Source organism: Ptychodera flava, chromosome 14, assembly GCF_041260155.1.
Source record: "Ptychodera flava strain L36383 chromosome 14, AS_Pfla_20210202, whole genome shotgun sequence".
NCBI lineage: Eukaryota > Metazoa > Hemichordata > Enteropneusta > Ptychoderidae > Ptychodera > Ptychodera flava.
Window position 1 is genome coordinate 39,821,248 of NC_091941.1, and position 20,999 is coordinate 39,842,246.

General features: G+C 36.7%; 1 protein-coding gene across 2 annotated transcripts; it reads left to right on the plus strand.

The window, feature by feature from the left end:
- The first annotated feature begins 1,699 nt into the window (after positions 1-1,699).
- LOC139150481 (COMM domain-containing protein 7-like) lies at positions 1,700-15,632 on the plus strand. Of its 2 annotated transcripts, none has more exons than XM_070722871.1 (9): positions 1,700-1,910; positions 8,986-9,039; positions 9,549-9,651; positions 10,343-10,417; positions 10,975-11,012; positions 11,505-11,595; positions 13,707-13,756; positions 14,085-14,133; positions 14,605-15,632. In XM_070722871.1, the coding sequence occupies exons 1-9, from the start codon at positions 1,701-1,703 to the stop codon at positions 14,685-14,687; spliced, it is 753 nt and encodes a 250-aa protein (XP_070578972.1). In that variant the 5' UTR covers position 1,700; the 3' UTR covers positions 14,688-15,632. The 2 variants fall into 2 exon arrangements, with proteins under 2 accessions (XP_070578972.1, XP_070578973.1); XM_070722872.1 differs by having other exon boundaries at positions 1,721-1,910; positions 10,361-10,417.
- The last annotated feature ends 5,367 nt before the right edge of the window (positions 15,633-20,999 follow it).

A 20,999-nucleotide genomic window follows, 5' to 3' on the forward strand; every position in this document is an offset into this window, starting at 1 on the left:
AAATTTTATCCGTAACATCAGAAAAATACTGTGTCTTTCCATTTTTGGTCCACTTGAGATGTGATATAACAGTCAATGATCAACTTTGGCATAAATATTTACACTTAAATTGCACAAGATAAATAATAATATACCAGTATGTTTAAGTTTCTTGAAGGAAATACTCATTTAAGGTCCCACTGCAACAAAATCCTTTTCAAGGATCACATGTGTATTTATTAACGTGAAATCACCTCTGTCAGTGTTGTAATTTTCCTAAAAGAGATGTACCATTGATGAGCATTAATCAATGATCATGTCAACTGAATCAACTATACTGTAAATATGGATATTTTGGTAATTCAGTTACCAAAATCTCATAAACTCATATTCAGGTCTCAAAGAAATAATTTCTTTGCATGCTTTTAACCAGTAATTAATGTTGCCTGCAACTCTACAGACTTTTAGCACAAGTCATTCTTATGTCTTTAATCAAATAAATATATTTAATCTACATCAATTTTACATGTTATAAGCTTTAATCTTTATCAAGTTGCATGTGTTCTTTGACTCCATGCCTTTGGATGGAGAATAAACAGAGCCATTCATATCTACTGCATTTGAGCAATGAATGATGTAAAGTCAGCAAACGTGAATCAGACTGTCAATAGTGAAAAGTCAGATGCGAATTGTTCTCAGAATAAACATCACAAAATAAACAATGAAAACAATTTATTTTTGTCATGTGTACATTCTTTATTTTTTGCTCATTCGTAATTATTATTTGATTTATATGTATGTTTGTATGTTTTCTGTTATTCATACACAATCTGATTAGCCATGTATTATAAGACCCTCAAGACTTCACTTGAGGGTCTCTGTATGGAATTTTAAAAGGTAAGTATACGCACCTTGTCACTCAAACATTTCAACTTTGGTAAAGCTTCCCTCAAGGAAAAGTCAAACCATTCTGCAACAAAACTAAGGATAAAAATTAAAGCGAGTGAATCTGGTACTTGAAAAATAAATTACCTAAGGCCTTATTCACAAACACAATTGATATAAATGTACCTATAGTTCAAGTAGAATAGGGTGTCTCATGATAGTCCCCCTACAAACTTGCTATGTCTGTGTTTTTATGTGTACATGACCCTAGACTGCTATAAATTTCTTGATAAACAATAACTTCACTCTGTATGAATACACCAAACCATTAATTAAGGTAAGCATAACAGCTATTGTCCATTTTAATTTTCAATAGCCATTTGTAGTTAAAGTAGTTGCTCCAAATATTGTGAAAAGGTGATCCTTTGTCATCAATTTGAAATCTTGCTTAAAAGTTATCGTTTGTAAAAGCTAAAAATTCTTTGAAAGGTCAAATCTTTTTTTTTCTATACAATATATTTTTGTGTGACCTTTGTATTTCAGAGACAACCCAACACTTCCGTATCAATCAGACAGTTTTGTTCAAGTCCCCCCCGCACTTTAAGTCTCCAAATCCCTTCAACTGCCCCGTACATATGCTCTTTATTTTCAAATCCTCCCCGTCAATTCTCCCTCCCCCACTACCGAGGAAGTGGGGGAGGTTGTGAATGCATCCTAAATTATATCGATATTTGTAATACAAAATGGCCATGTAGGGAGAAAATATAAATTCCAATTTTCACAAAAATAAGGAGGCGAAAACTTTATTTACTGCGCAAGATTCAAAATGAATTCACATGTGCAGCATATCAGCAAAATATTGTAAAAAATTTAGAGTTTTAACATCCACCCTCGAGGTGCATTTTGCCTTTAAAGGTCACATGCGGACAAACGAGTACTACCCACAATGCACCAATGTAAAAATGGCTGCCTTTCACTTCACTTCAGAAACGCCCTCCGAGTCGTTGTTGGCGAACATTCAGACTTTGAATAAATTTAGTGGTGAGGTGAGTATTATGCCATCAGTAGACCTTCTACCCTATTCCGCAGTCATCACAGATGTGTGAAATGTCACCAATAAGCATCGAAACGATGAGCTCTCAATCAAGAGGAGCTATTACTGATTGCCCCGCCCCCTTGAGTATTAAGCCACCTAATCTCGCTTACTGCCACAGGCTACAACATATCGTAAAATACACGGATATTTTATGCTTCCATTCAACTGCTCATTATCCTTGCCTTAATCGTGTGAACATCGAAACCACATCTGTGGAAAATTGCACTGGAATCATTGTGCCTGCATACCTTTGAAGTTGAACCCAGGTTATTGGTTAGCTCTGCATGGCAGGGCTGTGTGTTACCGGCGTTATACGGCCTCCCACCTCCAACATGCAGAGCTAAACCCAGGTGAAAGTATCTGCATGCAGTGCTGTAGCTCAAGGTTTTCCCTTGAACGGTAAAAGCAGTCTGACCTATAGCTCTGCGTGATAGGCTTTGTTTTCCTGGCTATAGGTCTCCCACCACGCACCAATCCTATAGCTGGGAACACACAGCCCTGCCATGCAGAGCTATGACCCACAAATCCAGGCCAGCCAAAACCTTGAGCTACGTAGCACTGCAACTAAGGTCAAAATAGCTGTGCAGTGTCTTCAAGTAACTCCGTCATACACAAGAGATCATACAATTACACTTATTAACCATGTATTAAGGACTGGTCATTTTTTGCTCACGTGATGATGTGTGTTTGTGTGTGTGTGTGTGTGTATGTGTGTGTGTGTTTGGTGTGACATTTTTGACATACCACTTGCATAGTTAATTAAAAATAGGAATTTCAAGATGGGAAAAGTGTGTATTTCGAATGAACTAAGAATGTATGTCACACTTTCTGTAGTAAGGGGAGAACCATTTGATTTCTGGGGGGGGGTATGGAGGAAGAGGGTATGGGAGCAAATTTTTTTTTCCTGTCAGAGTGACAGCAATTTTTTTTTTCTACTGTCAGACCTGCATCAATTTTTTTTTTCCAAATGGAGTAGCAGTGCAAATTTTTTTTTATTGGTCATCAAGTTTGTAATGCGTTGTATATAAGGGAGTCGTCATTATTTACGGCCTGAAACTCCGAAATTTCGAGTGACCCCCCCTCCCCCCTTCGCCAACCATGATGAATTTGAGTAACCTGCCTCTCTAACTCTGAAATTTTGACCGATCCCCCACTTAGAAAAGTTAAATACCAATACATGTAATTGTAAAATTTACAAAATACAGCAACAGTAAAGACCTTTCAAATCCTGATGTACCCTGCTAGACTATCATCAGTTATCTCATGATAGTTCAACAAAGGTGAACACATCAAAATGAAATTCAAAGTCACAATAAAATAAAGATATAAAAGATCACGCAGTATCTAATCATATAGTATATTGTTAAATTTGGATGGATATTATGACAGGGTTTTCACTAGGATATCTGACCGGCAGAATTTGAAAGTACAGGGGGAGAACATGAGAGAGGCTTAGGGGGAAAGTGTCACAGGGGCTTTCCCCTATCTTACATGGAAGTTTTAAGATATTGATGTGTGCAATGGTTGCAGTCTGGTGCAATCTGAGAGTTTTTTTAATTTTTTTACTAAGTGAAACTGTTAGAATACCCCAAGGGGGAGAGACCCAAGGGGAGAGACGAGAGGGGGTTCCCCCTCTCGTATTGGAAATTTTGAGAAATTGATGTGTTTAATGGTGCAATCTGAGAGGAGTTTCAGTTTATTTTGCACTCGGTAAAACTGTTTTAAAATGACATTGAACACTGGTGTTTTATTAATTTTTTGCCTGATCAGTGTTTGGGTCACAATATGCAACAACCAAACAATGACAATACAATTTGTGAAAAACAGTTCTGTTTGCCAGAGACTGAAGACAAATGAATATACAGGAACGTAAAATCTGTGACCTTCTGTGTCATTTCTCCAGCTGCCAGCTTCTAATGAAAAGCCTGAATATGGTATGTTTGCGATCCGGTGTTTGTGGTCAGAAAAACAAGGCTCACACATGTATTTCATTATATTTGTTGTTCCTCAATTTTTCATTGTCAAGATACATCTTTCTAACAAATTTATATTGAGAAAATAATATATTGGTTTAACACTAGTTTATTGACTCCTGTCTTGTGTTTTAAATTTTCACAATTACAGAAGTCAAATAGTCCCCTTTAGATAGTGCCTATGCCATTGAGATATTGCAACAGAAATCCTGAAATATGATTTCTTGGGTCAGAAAAGGGAAGGAAAACATTGAGTGTACTGAGGTGTAAAGAAGACCTATGTAGTGCATGCTTATATCATAAGTGCTGGGAAAAGAAACATAAGAATTGCTTGTGGTAAAACATTTGCGCCGCCTATGGCGGCGCGCCGGCAAAGAATACATGAGAATAAGATTCCAAATTTTGCTTATTTCTGGTGCATTGTGACAATTTTTTTTTTCTCTTCTGTCTGTTATGACAATTGTTTTTTTCTCAGGCCATGACAGGATCAATTTTTTTTTTCTTCTCTCTCACCTGGTGACAAATTTTTTTTTCTCAAAATCCTCCATATAAAGACCTAGATTTGTCAGCTAGATACATTATTATATAATGCTTGGGTTTGTAGAACCTCAAATTTATCAGCTAAACTGAACACTCTGTTGTAGATGTGGTTTTATGAAGCTATGAGTATCTTAGTTTTTGTTGATTTATCAGATAATGGGGAAGAATGCCATCAATACAATTTTAAAGTGCAACATTTCTTGAAACAGGGGATTAAAGTACATCTTTGTCTTACCAGTTTTCACAAAGCTTGAAAACTTGTTTGTGATTCAGTAACCAACATTTTTTCATTCAGAACATTGTGTATTCATTCTTCATCAAAATGACTACCCAGGGTGGTAAGTGTAAGACTTCAATTCATTTTTAGCTCCCATAGCCATATGTATATATGGCAATGAAGCTATTCTTATAGGCTAGGGAAATGTCTGTAGTATGTATGTCTGTATGTCTGTATGTCTGTACGTCTGTATGTCTGTATGTCTGTATGTCTGTCCGTCAACATCAAAAACTCCAAAACCGCTGCACATTCATCTTGATATTTGGTGTGTACATGGATGATGGGCTGTAGATGAGATTTTGTTCAAATGAAGTTGTCATTGCCAAAAATATGCAAATTAAGTGAAAAAATGTAAAAACAGTCAAAATTGAAAATCTCAATAACCACTGAGCAGATTACATAAAAATTAGCATGTAAGTACTTTGGGCTGACCTGAAATAATTTGCTTTTTTTGATTTTTTGATATTGTTGAAAATATACAAATTAGTGCCAAAAAGGCGTTTTTGGTAAAAATCTTCTTCTTCATGAACCGCTGTCAGACAGCTTTGATATTTGGTATACAGGTCCCTAGGGATAACCCAATTTGGATTTGTTCAAATTGTGATGAAATATGCAAATCTGTATTTTTAAGGAATTTTTTTGTCATTTTTGGTCAAAAATTATTTCATCAAAACCGCTCGTCTGACAGCTTTGATATTTGGTATACAGGTCCCTAGGGATAACCAATTTGGATTTGTTCAAATTGTGATGAAATATGCAAATCTGTATTTTTAAGGAAATTTTTTGTCATTTTTGGTCAAAAATTTATTTCATCAAAACCGCTCGTCTGACAGTTTTGATATTTGGTATACAGGTTCCTACAGATAAACTATAATGATATATAGAATATATGATGAAATCTGCAATTTTGTATTTTTGGTGCAATTTTTGACATTTTTGGTCAAAAAATGTGTTTCTCAAAAACTACTTGTCTGATGCCTTTGATATTTGGTATACAGGTTCCTGGGGGTTCTCCTAGTGTGATATAGTGAAATTGATGAAATCTTCAATTTTTGTATTTTTGGGTCAATTTTTGCCATTTTTGGTCAAAATATTTGTTTCTCAAAAGTTACTCATGTGATAGCTTTGATATTTTGTATACATTTTTATACATAATTATGATGAAATCATCAATTTTGTATATTTGCAGCTAATGTTGCCATTTTAGGTCAGGCCATCCTGAAATGAGCTATCAAAGATCTCAACCATCTTCATCAATGCATATGTCACAAAAAGTTGCTCTCTACATAACACAGCAGAGCTCTGTCGACTATTGGGTCGCTTGTTTTTTTCAAAACCGCTGGTCAGACAGCTTTAATATTTGGTTAACAGGTCCCTAGGATGACCTTAGTGAGATGATTTCATACAGTCAGGAAATACTTAATTTTGTATCCATGTCTATAGTAGCTTCAGGACATTGGCCCTATGTTTAAGATAATGTTGTGATTCAGTAAGCATTTGAAATGGTAAACTGTATTTGGTGTTGAATGCGGTAAAAATAATGAGAAAACATAGCTGAGGTGATTTAGCAGGTTGGTTTCCAACAAATATATTCAAAGTTTTTTTCAATGTTAAAGAGTGATGGAGGGGGGGGGGGGGGGGGGGGGGGGGTCCTGGCAGATTTTGAAAAAAATCCAAACAATGTCAATAAAAAAATTAGCCACAGAAGGTTTGTCAAAAAGAAAAGGTGGGATAGTGGGAAAAAAAGAATGTACAGTGTATCGGATAAAAAAGATGTTCCTCATCAATCTTCCAGACAACCCCCTTTTATCAAATGGTACACCCCTGATGTATTTTTGTGTGCCATTAAACATGCAGTGTATTTTAGTTTAACCCTTTTCCTGCCAAGTCCACATTTCACCATCAGGTCAAGATGGTTAAAATTAATGAAACACAACATATTCCATATGGTGTATTTTAACATAATACTGTACATTTGAAGGCTGTTGAAAACATAAATACTGTGAACTTGATTTTTTTGGACTAAAGATGCTATAACATACCAAGCCAAGCGGGTGAAAATACGTCATGTTTGGGCTCAATACCGCTTTTTACTGACTTGGCTGATGGGGAAGTAATAGTCTTAATACTGTCTGGCAGGAAAAGGGTTAAGATGTCAATCAAGTTAGGTAAGGATTTGAAAGGAATAGTCAAGTTCACCACAGTTTAACTTTATCTCTTGTGTCATCATCCTTGTGTAATTGGTTAAGTTTGTAAGTTGCTCCAGATGTGGAATACCAGCTGTTCTGGAAGAAAACAATGTTTACTTTTCCCTATAGGGTTTCGGTTTCTGAGTTAATGATTGCATGTTGAAATCTCTCCATGTATCTGGTGCATGGGCAAAATGTAATATTTGTTGCATGTTATGTATTTCAGTCTATGTCAAATATTGTAAATGAAAAATCAAGAACAGTTTGCTGTGTGCTTGTAAAAGATAACATGTATGTCAATTAAATTATATAAAATAATTAAATATTAAATATTAAATTAAATTATGTCAATTAAATATTAAAACTGCCTTGCAGTTTGATTGTCTTAAAAATTATCACAGAAGTAGAAAATGAAAGAAACTAATCAAATTGCTGTAACATATTCACCCTCAGTGTCTGTAGCCTATACTTAACTATTTTATCATTACATTCAGCTTTTTGTTATCTTTATCACTCTCCATGGGCCAAGGCACACTTGGGTCAATGTCATCACTCTGTGCCAGTCTGTGAATGTCAGTCTGTCTGTATTTAGGCCCATGTTCATACAATTGGTGGTTTGTTTTGATAACTATATTTGGTATATAGGGATAACCTAGCAATACAATTTTTTGACAAAATGTGACATGACTTCGGTGACCTTTGACCTCAAATATACATATTTGTCCATAACTCAGTAACCACAAGTGCTACACCCTTCATGTATAGTATGATGGGACACCTTATGATGCCACATATTGTACCTCATTAATTATGTGCATATCTAATTTTGAGCAAGCCAATAGAGCCAGAGGTCTGATTTTTGATATATAGGGATAACTATAGGAGAGAATTTTTTTGACAAATGTAATGTGACCTCGGTGACCTTTGACCTCAAATATACATATTTGTCCATAACTCAGTAACCACAAGTGCTACACCCTTCATATCTGGTATGATTGGACACCTTATGATGCCACATATTGTAGCTCATTAATTATGCACATATCTCATTCTGAGCAAGCAATAGAGCTGGATGTCTGATTTTTGGTATACAGGGATAACTATAGAAGAGAAATATTTTGACCAAATGTCATGTGACCTTGATGACCTTTTACCTAAAATATATGTTTATGTCAATAAATAAGTAACTACAAGTGCTATGTCCTTGGTATTTAGTAGGATGGGAGACCTTATGACAACACATGCTTTACCTCATTAATTTTGCACACATCTAATTCTGGGCAAGTGAATAGAGCTAGAGGTCTGATTTTTTGGCATATAGGGATTAATTAGCAATATAATTTTTTTTTCAAAATGTCATGTAACCTCAATGACCTTTGACCTTGATTATACATATATATGCATATCTCAGTAACCACAAGTTCTATACCCTCCAATTTTGATAGGATATTAGACCTTAATATGTCACATCTTGTACCTCATTTATTATGCGCATATGTATTTCTTGGCTGGCCAATACTGCTAGAGGTGTGATCTTTTTTCCCGATTTAGAACCATAACTTAGACATGCCTCATGTGTTTCAAATTGGGAACAACGACATAGACCTATTTGCCCATAGATCTCAACATATACACTCCAGTGATACTTCTTAATGACCACATTTCCCTGCCCCATCAAGACTAATACTCCTATTACAAGTGGGGACTGTCATTGTCAATGACTTGTTTAGTTAATGGTTGTATCACAGTATACAATATTTCTAATTCTGTATTTTTCCATTTTATATTCTGAATAAATACATTAAACATATTTCACTGTCTCCAGTACATTACATTTAAGTATTTTCACTTCATGCACTTTATCCCTTTCACACATGTTCAAATATCTGACCAGAGAACAAACACTAAATAGTCCAGGATGGGAGCTACAGTGTCACTGACGCTATTTTTAATTCGAGAATATTGGCTGATGATAGTAGCATAGCTTGTTTTATAGATTTCTATTTATGGAAAATAATCAGTGAATATTTGGTTTCATTTTTTCAGCAATATGAACAGATGGTTGGTATTCGTCATCGCCTTTTTAAGGAACCGTCCATGGTAAATATTCAACTTCATATTCTGATGTTTTGCCACTTACAATTTGTGATTGTCCAAAGAAAAACATATTTTTTGTCATCTATAAGACCATGACCCAAAATACAAAATAAATGCCTGCCCTTTGAAGGTAAATTTACAGCCAGGCAGGTGAAAGTTATACAGTGACCTTTCTGATAGGTAGGATGGAAATAATTGCCATGAATGTGTGGTGGTGAGATTAGTGTCAATGACATAATTTTCATGGAAGTTTGCCTCCTTGATAGATTTTGTTGCTATTTTCCATGAATTTCCTACTCTGCATGGGCCTCCTTAAACAGTAACAGAACAGTACAATTTATTGTATCTTCTGTGATGTGAGTTTACCATGGTAATATAATGTTATCACCATATTATTGCCAAGATTGATTAACATCACAAAATAGGCAATTGGATTCCCATGTATTTTAACATGTGAACATTTTAGAGCATTGCCGGGTTACTTTGATATGTGAAAACACTTGAATTTTCAGTCATCCAAGTTACTCAGTAAAGTAGATGAGTTATCTGAAGAATATGAAATAAGTGCCACAGCTCTCAGAAATGTGATCAAGAGTCTTCTCACTATCCCATACAGTAAGTACATGGTATATGTCTTCTCACTATCCCATTTAGTGAGTACAGGACATATGTTATGTTGGTTTGTCTGTGTATGTATGCTTTGACATCTGGAAATTCAGTTCACTTTGGCTCCACTGTACAATATTATTCCAGATATTATTATTATCTTTATTCATTTTGAATCCCATGGAGCAACAAGCAGCCATCCCTATACTGAATTACTCAAACCCAGATAAGCTTTATGGCAACATACCCCCTACATGCACAAAGTGTCTGCAGCTGACTGAAATGTAAAACAATATCGCTGACAAGTTACCAAAGTTGCTCGCTAATTACCAAGTGAATTCACTACATGGCCAGCAATACAGCTCGGTAATAATTTGCTAATTAGGTGTCCCATTTCTAGTCACTTCCGCAGTAATTTCAAGCAAAATATCAAATAAGAAGAAATAAGTATTGTATTTTTATGTTCACATTTTCATTACAACCACATAAGTGGCTATATCAGCATGTAACTTTGTGTCCATTACTTGTACTCAGAATCATTTCATAGGCATATACTTTCTCTTGAATTACCTTTCATACTGCCATCTATAAAATGTAATCCATCTAATAGATGGCAACATACCTAGGAATTTTTAATTTTTGGAAATTTTGCAGGCTGTTTTAATGGTTATCTTTTTATCATCTGCATGATCAATATCAGAATGTTTGTTTCTTGCAGGTGCTGTCAAGAGAAATATGACACCTTCACAGTTGGAAGAAGATCTTGTTAATTTAGGTATGTGAATATAGTATCATTATCGAGTAATTATAATGTACTTGCTGCAGTATGCAATGGACACATGATTTATCGCAACAGCAAAGACAAAGATGTCAAGTAGCCACATTGATCGAAGGAAAGGTGAAAAGTCAGAATCAATTCTAACAGGATCTCAAGCTGAGGAAATTAAGGCATGTGGGCCATATGGTAATTATCTCTCAAACAAGCTCCTTCACTTCATCATTTCTGCAAATTTTAATCTGATTTGAATTCATAATCTCCAGCATATGGGTCAGTTAGATGTAATTTTGGTCTCAAAAAGTTCATGAACAAAGAAAAGAGCTTAGATGTGATATAAAAGTATTGTTTCCTTACAGCTTACAGGTGTACCTTTGTTTAACTTTGTTTTCAAAGACATCACATATTTTTTCTATGGAAAACTTTCAAGGTTTTTTGAATTTGTCTTACAAAGAATTCTTTCAGTTGAAATCGTCATGTTATCTTCTCTTCCCTGCACTTCATTTTATGATGAGGTTTTCAAATGTCATGAAATACGGACTATTTTTTATTTGCAGGGCTCTCAGAGGAAAAGTCAACGTACTTATCAAATCAGGTTTGATTTTTGCAATTATTAACTCAATTCTCCAACCATCTCTGCAAACAGATCATCTTGAGTCACAATTGGGTTATACATGCTCTTTGTGTAACAGACAGTGTAACCTACATGTTCGTTTGATAATTGGAAGGATGATGACAAGGAGCTGATGTGAACTTAAACTTTTTACTGTTTTTAATGTGAACTTGAACTTTATTATGACTCTGGCATAGCCATTTATGGAGGGGCGATACCACTGTAATGAATACCTATGGCTCTGGTCATGAAACTTCTATTTTCATGTATATCATGTGAGTTGTTTTGTGGAATCATGGCACTGAATTAGCATGTGTCATGTTTAAGACAAATAGTTCCTGCTTTAACGCATGCTCAATCTTTCAATGGTAGTTCTGTGACGGGTAATTTCCAATAAACTTTGAATATTTTTCACAATTAACCAGAAAAAGTTTGCTGACTTTAATCACATTGAATTGCATTGTTTTGTTACAGTGGAAAGCTAATTTAGTGGCACTATCCAGAACAGCGGTTGGACAAAGCTTAATGATCAATCAACTAGTAGATATGGAATGGAAATTTGGAGGTAAATACGAAAGTTATTTTATTGCATCTGTTTTGTATGAACTTACCCGGTATAATAGATACAGGTCCTATATGCACATCTCTGGAAAAGTTGCTAAATGCACATGGCTAAGTTTTGTTTGATTTGTAGATAATTCAAGTAATTTAAAGGAATGGTTTATTATAGTTGCAGTGTGTCAGATTTTCTATTACTTCCTACGCAACTCCCTTTTAACTCCTTTGTCAGTGACGTGGAGCGTATATGATACTAGGTGGATGTGTAGCGGCGTCAAGTGTCCATCATCTGTCATCCGGCATCAGTCAACTTTTTATATTCAAAGCTGCTTCTTCAAAACAACCAGTCTAATTTCTTTATTATTTGGAGTACAGGTCCCCAGGGATGACCGTAATCAGATTTGTTCAAATTGTGATGAAATATGCAAATTTGTATTTTTGAGGATAATCTGTATATTTTTTGGGCAAAAATCATCTTCTCATTATTGGCTGCTCTGACAGCTTTAATATTTGGTATACAGGTCCCCAGGCATGACTGTATTTAGATTGTCGATATTGTGATGAAATATACAAATTTGTATATTTAAGGTATACGTAATTTGTCATTTTTGGTCAAAATATTTTTCACCAAAGCTGCTAGTCTGATAGCTTTGATATTTGGTATACAGGTTCACAGGGATTTACTAAATATGATACTTGTATATTGAAATTATGATGAAATCTAAAAAAGGTTTATTTTTGGGGCAATTTTTGCCATTTTTGGTCAAAGAAATTGTTTCTCAACAATTACATGTCCTTCGGGTTGATCTTAAAATGTTATGTTTTCAAATTATGATGAAATCTTCAATTGTGTATTTTTACAGCTATTTTTGCCATTTTCTGTCAGGCCATCCTGAAATGAACTGTCAAAGATTTCCACCTTCATTAACACATGAATAATTATACAGTTATTCTCTACATAATACATCGGAGCTCTATCAGTCATTAGGTCACTTGTCATAAAAACTTTCTTGATACTGTCATTGTTTCCTCAAAATCATCGTTTCATGGAGATGTCATGGTCAACATCATTTTCAATGCCATCCAACAATTTCTTCCGTCCATGACAATATTTACTTATTCAAATTTTTTTGAGCACGTTTGGAAGCTTCTCTTGGGAATCTTTTCTCTCACATACAAGTGCATTGATTTCATAGATACCATGAAATGTCAAATGCACTCGGACTTCAACTGCAATGCTTTGACCTAAAACAAAGCAGTTTGGATTGGGTTATGTTTTTATTTGAACAGTTTTGGAAACATGCGGCCAGGTTTTACAAAATAATGTCATTTTTGTGAAATATTTTGCTTTTCTTGATTATGTGATTCAATTTTTAAAAATTATGAACATACCATTGTTTTGCAATTCCAGGGTACATACAATTCAAATGATGTACAACCTGCATATATCAACTACAAAGTCGATGGAGGAGATACCGTACATTCTGAACAAAGTTACTGGCTTAGAAATGTATCTTAGTCTTTCTGTGAAACAGTTTTGACATTATTTATACAGTATGCATACATACATGCAGGCATACATACATGTGCTACTGCACATGTTTGCCCAGACTACGACAACACTTGAGTTGAATGCAATATATTATGTCAAATAGTATTATATAGAGCTGTTTTGACTGAAATCAAGTTGAAATCTGAAAAAAACCCTGTGTATATCAGGAATTTTCTATCTTTTCTATAAACTTAACCATATCAATGATAAGTAAGAATGGCTCTTTGATTAGCAATATATATAGCATATCTGCCTTCATACAGTAAGTTTTGTACAAATGGTCTTTTCAAAATATCCAGAATGTTGCTCCAGTTCTCAAATGTTTATGTTTCATGCTTCTTACCTTGATCTTCTCTTGCCAATTGCAAAAATAATTTTTCTTTCAACTCACGAAAGCTCAAATTTTCAGCATTCCAGAGACATTATGTACCATTATGGAATACTTCCTCTTAAATTATTACATATTACATGTAAATCATAAACAAAGACAATATCAGCTGCAATACGAAACAATTTTGAAAAAGAAATAACAAAGACACTTAATTTTGTTTGATTCAATTCTACAGTAACAGCATCTAGCAATGAAGTCAACAAAGTTGGCAATACATTTTTACAAGTAAGTAGAAGTTTGGTGATTTCATCCGCACATCATAGAGACCAGCTATGCTGTGAAATAATAGGTTTTATTCCAGAATTTGACGATGGAAAGGTCATAATGTGTCAATCACAACTACTATTAGGTTGTGTTTATTGTTACAACAAATTAGTCTGCTTTGATGTATCAACATGGTTTTAAAAATATTGAATTATTTGACGTTTACTTGAAGATGCAATGAAAATGATGCCATATATAAAAAGGTTGTTGCAGTATGTCACCATGTCTTTGACAGTGATTTCTATAAAGAAAGGTTTTGTTCAACTCTGATCTTCTTTTTCATTCCCAGTTAAAATTGGTAATTAACAAAGGCAATAGGACAGAAAATGTATACATGGGTGAGTGACCAGCAAAGTTGCTTTAGACTTGGTCATTGATGGAATATTGTTTCACCTTTGCCATTGTGTACCCTCTAATTTAAAAGATTGTGGTTGGAAAACCAGTTTACCAAAATCAGCTACTGCAAAGAATGAGTACTGTAGAATATGCTGTCAGAGTATTTGAAAGAAATCCAGTGTCTGATCTTTATTTCATGAAAATTGTGAAGAGAGATTATCAGCTGTTTTTACACTCACTCTACAGTGGACATGCATCATGTACTAGGTTATGAAATGACTATTTTAGATTTACTTTGTTTGAAAATATGTTCAAATATTTTGTTTATATCAAAAACTGCAAGTTACAGAAATATCAAAAGCTGTTCAAAACAGTGACAATGGTCTCTCAATGACTCAGTGGTCATCACATTGATAAAAATCAACTTTCAGTATTTGCCTGATACAGTATGATAATATTTGTATCTCTTACAGAGTTGACGGTGCCCCAGTTTTACTCATTCCTTCATGAAATGGAGAAAGCTAAATCAAGTTTAGATTACTTCAGTCAAGGTTGACATTTGTTCAGCAACTTACAAGACAGGAATGGACTAGAATGTGTTTTGTGACAGTTTCTCACATTTTCATCAAACTGTCAGTAGAGATATGTATATGTACTACCTTGGCACTTGACGTATGGGAATGTCCCAGATATTTCTCAATTATCTGTTGACTCAAAATGTTTTTAGTAATGTGAATCTAAGGCCCAACAATTGTGTCAAGTCTGTTTATTTCTGTACACAGAATTACATTACATGAGTTGTAGGAACCATCACAGTTCCAAAAATCTTCATCTTGGCTGGAATATACTCAGACCTATAATTACTAAAAAATAATGTGTCCAGTAACTTAATATTGAGAAAATTGATCCACAGAGGATGCCAAAGTTATTGGTTTCTATGGTCAAGTGACCTAGCCATGACCTTAGATCAGTCACCAATTTCATGCCAGCTTACGGGATTTCCTATAGTTTGATAAATACCTATCAAAGATCCTTGTTGAAATCCTATTCAGATACAGCTTCAATTTTTATTTTCTAGAGATATGTTCATATTTCAGGACAGCTGTCAAACCAGCATCATCAGAAAAGTATTTTTGATGATGATATGATCAAATTAGAGGAATTTTTTATCGCAATGCCTCTATTCTATGAAATATAATTCATGGAAAAATTATTCATCATGTACTCACAATATACTCAGAGATGAGAGAATTCATTATCTATCAAACCAAGTGAACCTTGTTGATTCAGATCTGAATATCTTAATTAAACAGCTTGTTAAACTGAAAGTTGACAAGGTTATAGGTGAACTGCTAGGTGATTGCCTCCACACATATACTTTGCATTCATCACTACCACTGGTCTGATTGCATATGTAAATCATGACATATAATAGTATGGCCTTTTATCACCTTAGGGTGTGTTGCTAGAGATCCTGAATAAATAAAATCCTGCTCGGAAATATGATTTACTAAGTGTTATTTTTAGAGAAGTTCAGTAAAGCTATAATGAAATACAGAAATACCCTGCTTACTCCATAATCTAAGTTCTATACCTTTCAGCTGCAACTAGTGTACACTGGTCTGTAGCTTTTCTTATGAGATTTCCATATCCACAATGAGCCAGGCTGGATTGTGGATATTCAGTGGTATAAGCTGTTCATGTGGAACAGTAATTGGTAAGTGGTAGGTACTTATTGCTGGATGGCAGCAAAGAACAAACATCAAGATGTCCACACTTTTGCTGTCTGTGTTTACAAAATTAATCCCTTGTGAAGGTTGATCAACAATGTTGATCCTACTTCAATTCATGTTTGTGGATTTCTTCCCCAGTGGACCTGGCGTTTCAGAGCTTTATAAGCTTGCAATGTGTAGACAATCAGTGTTACAGCACATGCAAAAATTCCTTGGGTAGCTACATGGCTGGATGATCAGCAAAATGGCCAGTCATATGGCGAGATTGGTATTCATTTGGTGGTTTATTTTACTGAAAATGATGCTCTCATGAATTACAGAACGTTACTGCCAATCAAGTTGCAGTGTGAAATATGGGTCATTGATCTCTACTGCTATTACTCAGCAATCACCTCCATGCATCAACATTATAAACCATTTTATTTTTGAAACATATAAGGTACCCCTAATCATTCCAATAGTTTGATAAAAAAAATTCTGAGAACTGATGGAATAAAAATAAAATGTATACTTGGGCATTTGGTGTAATGGTATGTACACTACTGAAAGAGTTTGATAGAATGATTGAGTGATCAGTAACAAGAATGTTCCTCAATTTTGGTGAATACAACAGAACAATGCCCTATGTCAATATTGGAACTGGAAGTTGCTGGCCACAGAGAAACATGGTGTGTAGAGTAATGAAAGTTGATGAAACATCATTGCGGATAGATGAAACATGATAACGATTTCTCTTATGGGAAGGGGGATAAAGAGGTGATATTGAATGTCATAATCAAACTTTGCAACAAGCTCATGCACCAAGCATGGTGTGTAAGAATTGTATTAATATCGTAATTATGAAATATGAATGTTGAGGAAACATTGCTGAAGGGGCCTAATTTTCTCATTTTTATTCATCTTCAAAAATATTCCTTTGTGAAAGTGCTTGTCCTATAGCAATCAAAGTTGGTTTGTGAGATCTAAGGGATGACCTCATGTAAGTGTGTCAGATTGTGACGAAATTTTCATATACAAATTCTAGGGGCCATTTTCTCATTTTGAGTCAAAACATTGATATCACTGGTCATGGTTCAAACTGATCAGTTATGACAATTTCACTGCTACTGTTTGTACCACATCCATAGTTGCTGACCCGTCACAGTTCAAACTGATCGGTGGTGACAATTTCACTGCTACTGTTTGTACCACATCCATAGTTGCTGACCCGTCACAGTTCAAACTGATCGGTGGTGACAATTTCACTGCTACTGTTTGTACCACATCCATAGTTGCTGACCCGTCACAGTTCAAACTGATCGGTGGGGACAGTTTCACTGCTACTGTTTGTACCACATCCATAGTTGCTGACCCGTCACAGTTCAAACTGATCGGTGGTGACAATTTCACTGCTTACTGTTTGTACCACATCCATAGTTGCTGACCCGTCACAGTTCAAACTGATGGTGGGGACAATTTCACTGCTACTGTTTGTACCCACATCCATAGTTGCTGACCCGTCACAGTTCAAACTGATCGGTGGGACAATTTCACTGCTACTGTTTGTACCACATCCATAGTTGCTGACCCGTCACAGTTCAAACTGATCGGTGGGTGACAATTTCACTGCTACTGTTTGTACCACATCCATAGTTGATGACCTGTCACAGTTCAAACTGATCAGTGGTGACAATTTCACTGCTACTGTTTGTACCACATCCATAGTTGCTGACCCGTCACAGTTCAACTGATCGGTGGTGACAGTTTCACTGCTACTGTTTGTACTACATCCATAGTTGCTGACCCGTCACAGTTCAAACTGATCGGTGGTGACAATTTCACTGCTACTGTTTGTACCACATCCATAGTTGCTGACCCGTCACAGTTCAAACTGATCGGAGGGGACAGTTTCACTGCTACTGTTTGTACCACATCCATAGTTGCTGACCCGTCACAGTTCAAACTGATCGGAGGGGACAGTTTCACTGCTACTGTTTGTACCACATCCATAGTTGCTGACCCGTCACAGTTCAAACTGATCGGAGGGGACACTTTCACTGCTACTGTTTGTACCACATCCATAGTTGCTGACCCGTCACAGTTCAAACTGATCGGAGGGGACAGTTCACTGCTACTGTTTGTACACATCCATAGTTGCTGACCCGTCACAGTTCAAACTGATCGGTGGAGACACTTTCACTGCTACTGTTTGTACTACATCCATAGTTGCTGACCCGTCACAGTTCAACTGATCGGTGTGACAAACTGATCGGAGGGGACAGTTTCACTGCTACTGTTTGTACCACATCCATAGTTGCTGACCCGTCACAGTTCAAACTGATCGGTGGTGACACTTTCACTGCTACTGTTTGTACTACATCCATAGTTGCTGACCCATCACAGTTCAAACTGATCGGTGGTGACAATTTCACTGCTACTGTTTGTACCACATCCATAGTTGCTGACCCCGTCACAGTTCAAACTGATCGGTGGTGACAGTTTTCACTGCTACTGTTTGTACCACATCCATAGTTGCTGACCCGTCACAGTTCAAACTGATCGGTGGTGACACTTTCACTGCTACTGTTTGTACTACATCCATAGTTGCTGACCCGTCACAGTTCAAACTGATCGGTGGTGACAATTTCACTGCTACTGTTTGTACCACATCCATAGTTGCTGACCCGTCACAGTTCAAACTGATCGGTGGTGACAGTTTCACTGCTACTGTTTGTACCACATCCATAGTTGCTGACCCGTCACAGTTCAAACTGATCGATGGTGACACTTTCACTGCTACTGTTTGTACCACATCCATAGTTGCTGACCCGTCACAGTTCAAACTGATCGGTGGGGACAGTTTCACTGCTACTGTTTGTACCACATCCATAGTTGCTGACCCGTCACAGTTCAAACTGATCGGTGGGGACAGTTTCACTGCTACTGTTTGTACCACATCCATAGTTGCTGACCCGTCACAGTTCAAACTGATGGGTGGGGACAATTTCACTGCTACTGTTTGTACCACATCCATAGTTGCTGACCCGTCACAGTTCAAACTGATCGGTGGTGACAATTTCACTGCTACTGTTTGTACCACATCCATGGTTGATGACCTGTCACAGTTCAAACTGATCAATGGTGACAATTTCACTGCTACTGTTTGTACCACATCCATAGTTGCTGACCCGTCACAGTTCAAACTGATCGGTGGTGACAATTTCACTGCTACTGTTTGTACTACATCCATAGTTGCTGACCCGTCACAGTTCAAACTGATCGGTGGTGACAATTTCACTGCTACTGTTTGTACCACATCCATAGTTTGCTGACCCGTCAGTTCAAACTGATCGGAGAGGACAGTTTCACTGCTACTGTTTGTACCACATCCATAGTTGCTGACCCGTCACAGTTCAAACTGATCGGAGGGGACAGTTTCACTGCTACTGTTTGTACCACATCCATAGTTGCTGACCCGTCACAGTTCAAACTGATCGGTGGGGACACTTTCACTGCTACTGTTTGTACCACATCCATAGTTGCTGACCCGTCACAGTTCAAACTGATCGGAGGGGACAGTTTCACTGCTACTGTTTGTACCACATCCATAGTTGCTGACCCGTCACAGTTCAAACTGATCGGTGGTGACACTTTCACTGCTACTGTTTGTACTACATCCATAGTTGCTGACCCGTCACAGTTCAAACTGATCGGTGGTGACAAACTGATCGGAGGGGACAGTTTCACTGCTACTGTTTGTACCACATCCATAGTTGCTGACCCGTCACAGTTCAAACTGATCGGTGGTGACACTTTCACTGCTACTGTTTGTACTACATCCATAGTTGCTGACCCGTCACAGTTCAAACTGATCGGAGGGGACAGTTTCACTGCTACTGTTTGTACCACATCCATAGTAGCTGACCCGTCACAGTTCAAACTGATCGGTGGTGACACTTTCACTGCTACTGTTTGTACTACATCCATAGTTGCTGACCCGTCACAGTTCAAACTGATCGGTGGTGACAATTTCACTGCTACTGTTTGTACCACATCCATAGTTGCTGACCCGTCACAGTTCAAACTGATCGGTGGTGACACTTTCACTGCTACTGTTTGTACTACATCCATAGTTGCTGACCCGTCACAGTTCAAACTGATCGGTGGTGACAATTTCACTGCTACTGTTTGTACCACATCCATAGTTGCTGACCCGTCACAGTTCAAACTGATCGGTGGTGACAGTTTCACTGCTACTGTTTGTACCACATCCATAGTTGCTGACCCGTCACAGTTCAAACTGATCGGTGGTGACAGTTTCACTGCTACTGTTTGTACCACATCCATAGTTGCTGACCCGTCACAGTTCAAACTGATCGGTGGTGACAATTTCACTGCTACTGTTTGTACCACATCCATAGTTGCTGACCCGTCACAGTTCAAACTGATCGGTGGTGACAATTTCACTGCTACTGTTTGTACTACATCCATAGTTGCTGACCCGTCACAGTTCAAACTGATCGGTGGTGACAATTTCACTGCTACTGTTTGTACCACATCCATAGTTGCTGACCCGTCACAGTTCAAACTGATCGGTGGTGACAATTTCACTGCTACTGTTTGTACTACATCCATAGTTGCTGACCCGTCACAGTTCAAACTGATCGGTGGTGACAATTTCACTGCTACTGTTTGTACCACATCCATAGTTGCTGACCCGTCACAGTTCAAACTGATCGGTGGTGACAATTTCACTGCTACTGTTTGTACCACATCCATAGTTGCTGACCCGTCACAGTTCAAACTGATCGGTGGGGACAATTTCACTGCTACGGTTATTGTAGTACTACAGCAGTGATATTAGAGGAGCCAACTCCACTAACATCAATCAACACAGTCATCTATTAGCCAGTAATATTTTTATTTTCACATAGTCTGACTCTAATAAACTGAAAAGTTGTAACAACGTTATGATGAAACACTACAATAACCAAGGAAAAAATAGAAATCTACAGTTTAAGATAGCAGGTACAAAAACGACAAAATATTTTGAAAAAATGTGAAAGTAAAAAAGGAAAATGTTAAAAGCATTTACAAATACTTGTGTGATATTTTCTGTTGTGACAGGAAATGGATAAAGAATACATGAATTGACT